Genomic DNA, 11,896 nt, shown 5'->3' with positions numbered 1-11,896 from the left:
TTCTTTTGCACATAGCCTTTGGTTACAAGCATGGCTTTATACTTATCAATGGATCCATCCACATTTCTTTTCAAGTGTATACACCCACTTTGTACCAATGACTTTCTTTCCAACATGTAATGTCACTAGATCCTATGTTTGATTCTTTATTATAAAATCAAATTCAGCTTACATTGTTGCCATCCAATTCACACTTTGTTGTGTATCCTCAAAACATTCATGCTCCTCATCATCAAGTGTGTGTGCTGCCATAACAAATTCCATTGTATTAGCATGATCATGTATATGGGCTTGTCTTCTAGTATGACCAGCAATTGGAGCATCCAAATGACTATCTTTCATCGTTTGCAAGTACCATCTAGGCATCTACCTAGCTTCCTGATTGTGTACAAGCAAATCTCAAATTCAACATCTTGCTGAATATTTAGATCATCCATAGGCTCAATTTTTTGCATTGCTCAATGGAACAACTAGTTGAACATGGTGTTCATTTGCTAAAGTTCTAACTATATCACCAAAAGAAATGGGTAGCAGCCCTTCAAACACATCATTTGCAACCTGATATATATCAAAACCAGCAAGGGATAATTCTGATTTTTCATCAAAAACCACATCCCTACTAATAAAGAATTTCTTAGAAATAGGATCATATAGTCTATATCATTACTGTACCCTACAAAAATACATGAAGATATTGTATTAATTTCCTACTTGGTAGATTGTAAGAAAAAACTCTCAGAATCGTTGTAGCTCCATCTGCACAACACACTTCCTGTAGTAAGCAATATAACTCCTTCTGAAATCCCTAATACAAGGCTGATAAGAAATTTATTAATCATGATCATTGAGCCTTGGGTTATGACTACCTCAATCCTTTCCTTGATCCTATCTATATGTAAAGAAATTGCTCTTTTGATAGTATACATTTCATATTCCTTCTAGGATCAAGTCTAGGGACATGAATCGATCGGTAGTCAAAATTTTTGTCTTAGTCATAGACCTTTAGCATTAACATCATTTCTAAGTAAAATAAATTAGTTTCTTTTCTTGAACTATTTTTCTATGAATTTATCGATGATTAATCATGAGAACAATTAATCATGCTTTGATACCACTTGTTATATATCACCACTTATTGCAAAAGCTAACACTTGGTAGCTATCCTAGATGTTGTTGTTTGCACTTTATAAGAATAATTGGACTTTGGTCTAAGTGGGCACCTTACCTTGTTAGTGAAGTGCTTAGCCTCGACCCACAAGGATCAACCAAAAGGTTCCTAAAGACCTAATAGTCTCTAACAAAATTCTAGCACTCAGTCAAGACAATCACTTTATAATCCATTGATAACAAGAGCAAGTCAATCACCGCACTTGGTTCATAGTGATTGAGAGATGAGAGGAGCTAAACTCTACCCCTCTACCTATAATGTAATGAGTAGGGTGCACAAGAACTAGGGGTTAGATATCTAGTTGCATTGACTAGGGTATAAAAGTTGTAAGAGACCCAGTTTAGAGCATCCACGTATAATCAAGAATTGACTCTTCACCTTCTCCTTCAGCTTCCATGACTTCTTTCCTTTTTCTCACTTCTTTTCTATCTTTCTCTCTCCTCTTCTAGTCTTTCTCTCTCTTTTTCTTCTTCTCTTTCTCTCTCTTTTGCTCATTTTTCTCTCTCCTCTCAACCCCATTCATTACAAGTGGTATTAGAGCTTCAAACTTTGGTCCTCCCATCCTCTAGGCCTTTATTGTCCACTTTGTCCCTTTGGATTTTGAAAATTACCATTGTTTCTCCTAAAATGAGAATTTATTTCTCAGTTTCCATCACTATTGTAAATGTTTCATGGCACTGGAGGTCTGCCTTGGGTAGGCAATCCACGGGGCCTAAAAGGTTGATTGGGTAGCCCAATCTTGCAAGTAGTGTTCCTGCAATCCATGTATTTATAATTTATTTTCATTCTATGTGTAAAGTGGTAGTCAAGTACAATGCTTTATAGTTGTTGGATGGGTAGCAATCTTCCCTCTCTGTGCATATGGGATTAATGCAACAGCCTGCATGTCCTAAGCCCAGAGACTGCCTCATACAAAGAGGCTATACTAGGTGTGATTGCAAATATCTCAACACCCCTCCTCAATCACAACCAGAAAGTACAAAGTGTGTAGAGGATTTAGTTAAAGTAACACCTGCAAAGTGTGGGCACACAATAAACATGGCAAAACACCAGAGGTTGTCACAGAAAAAAGCTAAGTGTGGGTACCACAAACATGATGGTCATCCAGAGGCTGTAACAGGGGCCTTACAGAGGTTGTAGTACAAGCCTACATGAGGAGTTTTACAAGCTTATGATAAAGACATTTGGGCTAGACATTACAAGGCTAAAGAGTCAGTAAAAATTTGAATCAAGGACCGGTGGGTCCTCGCAGTTTTCAGCATTACTTTTGACATAGATATTCAATTCATTGTAAGTCTTCTTACTCTTTTTTATCATGTACTTGCTCTTCACTTTGCTTGCCGCTTCAGAGTCTTCATGATTTTTCTGCTTCTTCTTCTTTTTCTTTTTCTCTTTGATCTTTTGGTTCTTCTTCTAGGTTCTCCTGGTCTGCTTCTTCATTGACTTTGCTTACATATGCATTGGTCTTCATGTCCATGTCCCCCTCAAGCAAAGATATCATCATTTTTGAGATTTGCATGATGATCGAGGCAGCTAGAATGTCTTCAAAATATTTAAATGAAATCATTGATTGCACTTGGATGTCGGTTACTACATTTCTTCCTATAGAAAAAGCATCTTCTATGTAGTACAATTTGGCAAGGACAATTGTATCACTCTTCATAACAAGCATCTTCATAAAGGAATTCATTTTGGTCATTCCCATAACTGAGAATGAGCTTCAAATTCTGAGTTTGCACCGCAGAAAAGTTACACTTTAATGTGTCAATAGACACAAGAAGATTAGTGTTTATCAACACTGAATGAGTATCAAAAAGATACTATCTTGAAGCTTGGTGTTGAAATTGAGTTTGATTTCTTGCTTCCCTTGGTGATTTGAATTGGAAACTGAGTAGATCATAGTGAATTAGAATTGCAGAGGGTTGGTTGAGCCCAAAGGAGTGAGAAATTGAAGAATTTTATGAGCTTGATCCCAAAAGCTATGGTTGCCCTTTAGGGTTTGCAGTGGCGACTGTTTTTTTTGTTGATTACAGTAGCTATAGTGAAGTATTTGCCACGAGATTTAGTGAAGGAGAAGCTTGCATAACAAGCTTCAAATGCCCTATGGCACCAGATTTGGCAGCGAGCTCAAATTCACGCAATATTGGGCTCAGCGATGGGTAATGTTGGACTGTGATGTACCAAGGAGCTTCGCCACGAGTAGAGGAATGTTTCTCCATAAGGAATCGTGGGCTGAGATGACCTGTAGAGTAAGATATAGAAGCTCCAAGTGCTATATGTCCTATTTGGCTATGGCTACCAAACAGTGGCTATGGGGTTCAAGTGAGAAATTGGAGTCATATACTCACACTGAGCTGGATAGAGGTTGAGAGGAATCAAGAGAGGTTGGAGAAGCAATGCCATGCCCAACTCGCTCTGATACCATGTCGAAATGTGCAGATCTAGAGCATGGCTATGGCGGCTTGTAGGCATAGAGTGAACTCATGATGATAGAAACAAAGACACTGTTTGTTACACAAGTGAATTAGGTTCCAAGATGGAAGCTTGGACTCATAAACACAATCTTGTATATGACTAACAATGACAAGACACTTAACTAAAATTACAAAGCATCATGACATTGTATTCATTCTATGTGTAAAGTGGTAGTCAAGTACAATGCTTTATAGTTGTTGGATAGGTAGCAATCTTCCCTCTCTGTGCATATGGGATTAGTGCAGCAGCTTGCATGTCCTAAGCCTAGAGACTGCCTCATACAAAGAGGCTATACTAGGTGTGATTGCAAATATCTCAACGATACTATGATGTATGAGAATAGGTCATGGGAAGGGATAGACATCTTTTCACATATTCAAAAGATGGAGTTTTGCAAAGTGCATATATCAAGGGAAGTTAATTGCACTTAGTTGCGTATGGCTTATTCGTTAATAGAGCAATTGGACATAGATTATGAATAGCATAATCGTAAAAAGAATGACATTAAGAATTGTGCATACAAGTATTAAGTAAATTTTGCATAGAATGGCTCTTTGATCCCAAGGGAGAGAGCGAATATGCAATTGAATTATTATTGTGTCTATTCTTGTATTGTTTGGAAAAAATACAATCAGTTTTGTTGGTTGATTGAACAACACCCTAAATGCTTTTTACAATCAACTGATTGTTACATTGTGATTTGGATAAATATTCAAAGTGCTTGTGTTTGATTGTAAAAGCATAACAAAGGTCAGTAATGACAAGTAGCCATGGAAAATAAAGGAATGTTTCACTAGAAGATGATATTAGGTTGATTCCCTTGATCGTGCTTGATTCCTAAATGGATTAATTAAGGAATGATATTTTGCACGGGTGGATCATCTCCAAGATCGCACCACTGCGGATTACCCCGAAAAGGCACTGCTCGATTCACGGGCCAAAGGTTGAGTGGTGAAAAGGCCAACCACAGAAATTTTGTTTCACTCCTAAGCCCCTTAGGGTCAGGTGGAGCTCTGGACACCCCTTGCCTATGGAGGTGAAGACTGCGTGAGCCTAACGTCTAGAGGTATTGGAATATCCTTTTCTAGATAAATGATGGAAATTATGGTGCCATGTGATTTGGATTGGATACTTCTATTGGACAAAAGGGATACATAATTCTCATGTATGGACAAGAAACAAAGATTAACTTGAAAATAAGTTAAGGAACTTGTTTGTCAAAAGAACTGCTTGTTTTGTTTTCGTGTTAGTGCTGTAAATTACCCAAACGAATCTTGTTCCCTAGAAGGCCTAATTAAGGAAGCTGATTGTGAATGTCCTAAATGTGATAGGACCTAATTAGAAAACAAAAGCTATCAAGGGAAGTAGGTGGGCAAAACCCCAACGATCTGTCCTACGACAGGGTGGTCCCAGAGAACTAGGAGGCTTCTCATAAGGTTTTATCGTCGTTTGACCTTTAAGTATAGTTAGGTTAGAACCCAATTCATGTCGTTTTAAGGGACCGGAATGAAACTATGCCCTACATGTAGAGAGGTTGAGCGGCACATCCCTATTGTTTCCCATTCTTTGAACGAAATGCAGCATGGATCTACTTAGGCTTGGCATCTTTGCGTAAAGTAGAATATCCAAGACCCGACGCTAGAATGCTGTTAGGAGACCTTGACCACCAAGGACCCAGATTTCAGGTCAATGCTAGTGGGTTCGGCCGCGAACGTTTTGTTGCGAGACAGACTTAAGAAACCCTAAGCAACAAATCCCGTAACATTCCATGGAAATGCCAGGCAACAACGCTTAGATTCGTTTCTCGATGGACCACTAAACGTGCTTGGATAGTCGATAGGCGGACACATTATAGTTAGACATTAATCTTAAAGACATCGAGCATTCAGTAGAGCCACATGGCCATACTCTCTATCTAGCTTCCTTTTTAAATCCGAAAAACCTAGTTACTCAAATAATAGATATAGATACAACAAGGAGAACTATAATTAGTGAAAGCTTTCTTCTTGAATGCAAGTAGGAGCTATGGCTAGAGCTTCTAACATATCTAGAGTTAAAATGGTTAATTTAGTAGGTCATTGTCACTTTTTCCTTTGCAACTTTTAGAAGTTTCAAGACAAAGTTGGAGACTCAAGAGTTATAGATAAAAACCTCAGTTACTTTTTGATCTAGTCCTTCTCGATCTCTTACCTTGCAAGCTTCCATGAACAAAAATCCTCAAGATCTTACTTCAGCCTTCTCCAAGATATTAGCATCAACAACCACCAAGACTTGACCCCTTGCAACCCAAACAACACAGCAACATAGTGTTGGAGTTTGACCCTAGGAGTACCCTAGGAACTAGTCCGCAATTTGTGATGCAAATTGCGTTGAGTATACTGGTCCTCTCCTACTCTTCCTTAGCCACCACCACCACTCTTGGAGCTCCCTAGGACATAAGGCAACTACTCCCCTTTACTTAATCATCATCTTGGCCTCTTTGCCCCATTAGTTGAACCCAATACCCTAAAAACCCTAGTTCACTGCTGTACATAGTTTTGGACAACCATTAAAGCTTAGCCCAAGCTCTCAAATAAGTTCAAATCTCTTTAATCTCAACCTCTAGGAGCCTCATTTAGTCATTCTTAACCATGTTCATTTGGATTGAAGACATGGAGCTCAAGATCCAAAGATTTCTTATGGACAGGCATGAAAGCTCCACTTGAAGCTTTCAACTCTTGAAAAGCAAGTTCAGGATCAAGCATGGGAGCCCCCACCATTAGAGCAAGTGTCAAAATCTTGAAGATTGTACCCCATTGAAGGTGTTGAGCTTCCTCGAGTTGACTTAATGGAGGACTTGAGCCATTGTTGGATCATGCTTCATCCATCTACTTCAAACACTAGAGGGGTATGTTAATTCAACCTTAATCTCTCATTTTAATCCACTTGTTGAGACAATTTCTTTTTATTGGAGAGATTAAGGGTGCATATTGCCTATAAGGAGAGTCCTTTATTGAATGTATGCTACCCATATCGAATCGGTAGCTTGTTTACTTCCCATCTGCATTCAATGCACCATATCAACTCTACCCAATTGGTTATTGCTAACCCTAACACTTATCTTGTCATGTGTATGTTGAATTGATCCCAAGAGAGTAATAAGCCATTGTAAAAGGGTAAGTGGCAGTCAATGAGTCACTAGACTACAAGATAAGCCTCCTACCCAAGCTCCTCTCCAATTCTTGAATCTCACAAAAAGGCCTAATGTTTACTTTTCCAATGCATCTCATGATTGTTGAATAATTACAAATGTCTGCCATGTATACTTTGGCTCTGAAGAAAAAGGTCAATGCCATGTGAGGTGGTAAACCAAAAGAGAGGTGACTCTCCCTTATGACTTAAGACCCTGAAGGGGTGCACAACCCCAGCCCGAGGGGAACTTTTCCCACCTCTCCGTGATTGTATGAAAGTGTCGATACACTCCCTGATCACTCCATTATCAATGAGATACCCCCTAACATTAGGTCCTTTCATTGATCAAGACACCCATGTATGGCACTTGAGATGTATGCAATCAACAGGAAATGTAATAGGAAAAATCCCTTCAAACTGTGAATATCTCAGAAATGCTCCAGATTGCACCCTAAAAGCCATTGCAAAGCCCATAACACGTCCCATAGCCACTAAGCAAAACTACATGTTGCTTTCCAACTCGGATACTAATACCAGATCTAAAACCGGTACATGCCCTTCATTCCTCATGTTTGAACTCAAAATTTCTAGAGCCTCTAATAAGTCATCACTATGATTCACACCTACAACAAATTCATGAAGCTCTTTGTTCACTTCAAGTAAGGCACTGCCAGGCTTTTTTGCAGCCTTTGCACACTTCCTCATATCCTCTAACCTGTATACATCATTCCACCTACTAGCACTTGCATAAAGTTCTTCCATCAATAGGTAGGAGGAGGAATCTTCACCATTGACATCCACAAGATGCTCAAAGCATTTCTGTCCCAATTCCAGCTTGCCATAGGTTTTAGAGGCCGTAAGCAAGGCTTTTAGAATGTCAATATGTGCAGAATGTTGCATCCCTGCAACAAATCTTTCAGCCTCATTAATTTGCCCTGACCTTGCAAAAAGATCCACCATACAGGAATAGTGATCCTGTGTCGGTTCAATTCCATGCTCTTTTGTCATTAATTCATAATACTTCTGGCCTTTGAGGACTAAACTAGCATGGCCGCATGCAGCAAGAACACAAGTAAATGTGATAGAATCCGGTTTCACCCCCTGCTCTTGCATGGCCTCAAAACATTGCACAGCCATGCCACCATCATGGTTCTCACCATATGCCTGTATCATTGCAGACCATAATACCACATCTCGTACAGAAATCATGTCAAACACTTTTTGTCCTTCTCCAACAGATCCACATTTGCCATACATATCAATCAGTGCACTGGCAACATGAAGCTCTCTTTCCAACCCAATCTTGGTTACAAGAGTATGTGTTTCTTGACCTGTTTCCAGGCTACCTATATGTCCACATGCTTTCAAGCTGGAAGCAAAGGTAGCAGAATCAGGAGAAATGTTCTTCAGCTGCATTTGTTGAAAGCAGTCCAACACTTCCTGACCAAGGCCTTGTTCAGTGTACCCTGCAATCAGAGCATTCCATGGCACCACATTTTGAGATGGAAGCTGGTCAAGCATTTGTCGTGCTTCTGCAAGTGAGCCACATTTAGTGTACATATCGACAAGTGTGTTGCACACATAATGTTCTCTTTCCAACCCCCAATTTATCAAGTCCACATGCAACTTCTTCCCCATCTCCAAAGCGCCTTTGTTGGCACATGCTTTGAAGCAACTAATAAATGTAACAGAGTCGGGACAAAGGCCCTCCAGTTGCATCTGTCGCAAAAAACTCAGGGGTTCATCAACAAGCCCAAGTTCTGCATATCCTGCAATCAGCGTGTTCCAGGACACTGTATTTCGAAGTGGCAGCTTGTTGAATACTTGGCATGCTTCTGCTAATAAGCCACATTTAGTGTACACATCCACCAGTGTGCTGCCCACATATAACTCGGTTTCCAAGCCCTTTTTGGTGGTTTCAATGTGTACTTCTTGGCCTGTTTGTAAAGCTCCTATAGTTGCACAAGCTTTCAGGGTGCATGCAAATGTGCCACCATTCGGGGGGACACACTCTGACTGCATCTGTTTGTAGCAAGTCAGCACTTCCTCACCCAGTCCATAGTCAGCATAACCTGTAATCAAAGCATTCCATGAGACTGCATCTCGAACTGGCAAATTGTCAAATACCTGCCGAGCCTCTGTGAGCAAGCCACATTTGATGTATGTATCCACCAGTGTGCTGCCAAGAAATAGCTCCTTTTCCAATCCCCTTTTAGTTGCTTCCGCGTGAATAGATCGGCTTCTGTCTGAGTCTTCCAGGACAGAACACGCATTGAGCAAAGCCAGGTATATGAATTTATTGGGCTGTGCAAAGTTTTCCTGCTGCATCTTGTGGTACAGGTGAAAGCAATATTGCGGATCAGAAGCACCATAGCTGGAGATTATGGACATCCACGAGTGCTCATTGGGGTGTGCAAGGCGGTGAAAGACATTCTGCGCATCGGAGACGCTCCCGCAGACAACCAGGGTGGGGACGAGGTAGTTGCCGAGAACGGGATGCGATTCCAGGTGATGCTGGCGTAAGTAGGCGTGCACGCGCTTCGCACATTGCAGGTCCTTCTCCTGTCTGCACTTCTGAAGGAGGCCGATCAGGTTCTCTTCGACCGCAGCAGGCAGTTCCGCCTGCATTCCTGTCTGCCTTTGAAAGCTTAACACAGAGAGACATATCCATTGTTATCATGATAATCATCGCCATAACCATCAGGAGCGGCACGTCTGTGACTGTCCTCTTTCAAACCCTGCTCCTCGTACGTCTCTTCTTGGTGTCCGTCGCAATTCCGGACCATCTCTGGGACAAACTGTTACACGTTTGTTGCCATGGATTCGCTCGACGGAGGTGCCACACCCAGGCGCTTCACCAGACTAACCAAGTGACTCAATAATACCTTAGAGCCGTGCCACGCCTTAGTTAACTTCACCCTCCACACATAACTTTGTGTGTATCTGAGATAATAACTACTAACAACCTCCACTTGGGTCCATCTATTTAGTACAAACACCAACACAAAGGTCATTGTATCACAACTTTGTGCATCTATTAGTTAACAAAAATAAATCGGATAAGGAACTGTGACGTGGGAAGCAAGTCTTTGTAGAGTGGATGACTACCAACTAGATTTATGCGCTTTTCATGACTACAAACACTAAGATGAATGTCATAATGTTTTGTTTTGGATCATACAACACATTAATAAATGTGTTTCCTGCATAACAAAATTAGATCGGAAAAGGAACAGTGAGTTGGGAAGCAAGTCTTTGTAGAGTGGATGACTACACTAAATTTATGTGCTCTTCATGACTACAAACACTAAGATAAATGTCATAATGCTTTGTTTTGGATCATACAACACATTAATAAATGTGTGTCTTGCATTCAGGCCATCCAAAAAAGAAAGAATGGAAAGACATTATGTATCCTACAACATATTAATAAATGTGTTACCTGTATTCATGTCATTTTTAAAAAAAGGAATAGAGGATCCCCTCCTAGTCATTCTCACTATCCTCATTATGATTCTTTTGCAGTATCATCACTCTCTGTGGCTTGCAACCCATCTTGAAACATCAATTTACTATGTTTTGGATGCTATCAACATTCAACGATGAGCTCGAGATCTTTGCCTGTGAGCGACATGTCGTGTTCCTAACCAACATGACTCATTTCTACCACCTTCTTCTATTCATTATGTGCCTTGGATCAAAATTCACTACAATACATGGAATATAGAACCACACTTCATCCAATGGTGACCAAATTACCAAATTTGGTGTATGGAGGATCATATGTGCTTCTAATCTTTTTCCACATGCCCCTCAACTTTATTTGTGCATGTTGTTAGTATGCTCACTCCTTCTCTATAGCAACGCAAGATATACACCCAAGTCTTTGTTGACATTGAAGGGTCATTCCTTGCCTATGGAAAGAAAGGTTATCTTTGCCCTCCTCCACCTTCATCTAGTTGCTCAGATGCGCTTGTTTCTAAGCATTTTAGTTCTGGGTTGTGTAGAAATTACATAGCATAGTGGCTAGAATTTGAGCAAGGAGTAGAGAACACACAGCAAATATGAGAAGAATAGAGACTACTTTAATTTCAAATGAACTGATAAAAAGATGGCTCTATCCACCCGTGCGCTTCCACTGTGAAGCTTAGATGGCGATCCAGACAGATGATAGGCAAAGAGCTTAGGGTAGCTAGAAGAACTTTAATTGGGTAAAAGACAAATTGACAACAACGTTTCACTAAGAGACTTTTAGTTGTCAAAAGACGTAGATCTAGAGCATGGCAGATGCTATGGTGAGTGGAAGATGAAGACCAAACTCATGATGGCATAGACAAGTAGAGACAAACTGTTACACAAGTGAATTAGGTTCCAAGATGGCAGCTTGGACTCATAAACACAATCTTGTGTAGGAGTGACAAAGACAAGATACTTAACTGAAAGTACAAAGCATCATGACATTGTATTCATTCCATATAAAACGAGTACAATGCTTTATAGTTGTTGGATGGTAGTAGTTTTCCCCTTCTGTGCATATGGGATTCAGTCTGCCTGCATGCCCTAAGCCCAAAACTGCCTCATACAAGGAGGTTACAATAGGTGTGATTGCAAATATCTTAACACTCCTCCTCAATCACAACCAAAAAGTACAAAGTGTGTAGAGGCTTTAGTGAATGCAACACCTACAAAGTGTGGGCACACCATAAACATGACAAAACACCAGGGGTTGTCGTAGAAAAGGCTAAGTGTAGGTACCACAAACATGATGGCCATCAAGAGGCTATAATAGGGGCCTCACAAAGTATACAGAGGTTGTAGTACAAGGCTACATGAGGAGTTTACAAGCTTGTTTCAGAAGCATTAGGGCTAGGAATTACAAGGCTAAAAAAGTTAGTAAAAATTTAGGTCAAGGACTGGTAGGCCCTTGCAGTTTTTAGGATTTCTTTTGGCACAGATCTTCAATTTATTGTAGGTCTTCTTGTTGATGTAGTCCAGCTTGCTCTTTTTGATCCTGTACTTGTTCTTCACTTTGCTTATAGCTTTAGTGTCTTCATGGTTGATCTTCTTCTTCTTCTTCTTCTT

The 11,896-nt window shown here is 40.3% G+C and overlaps 1 protein-coding gene across 1 annotated transcript; it reads right to left on the bottom strand.

Annotated features, from left to right (window-relative positions):
- Nucleotides 1-7,315: 7,315 nt before the first annotated feature.
- LOC148030763 (pentatricopeptide repeat-containing protein At1g06140, mitochondrial-like) lies at nucleotides 7,316-9,442 on the bottom strand. Its single transcript, XM_087685841.1, has one exon. The coding sequence runs from the start codon at nucleotides 9,440-9,442 to the stop codon at nucleotides 7,316-7,318; it is 2,127 nt and encodes a 708-aa protein (XP_087541967.1).
- Between the last annotated feature and the right edge of the window lie 2,454 nt (nucleotides 9,443-11,896).

Source organism: Lygodium microphyllum, chromosome 9, assembly GCF_053477565.2.
Source record: "Lygodium microphyllum isolate KBCC chromosome 9, Lygodium_microphyllum_v1.1.10, whole genome shotgun sequence".
In the NCBI taxonomy this organism is placed as follows: domain Eukaryota; kingdom Viridiplantae; phylum Streptophyta; class Polypodiopsida; order Schizaeales; family Lygodiaceae; genus Lygodium; species Lygodium microphyllum.
Note: the sequence above shows the minus strand (reverse complement) of the source record. Positions and strands in the feature narration are given on the sequence as shown.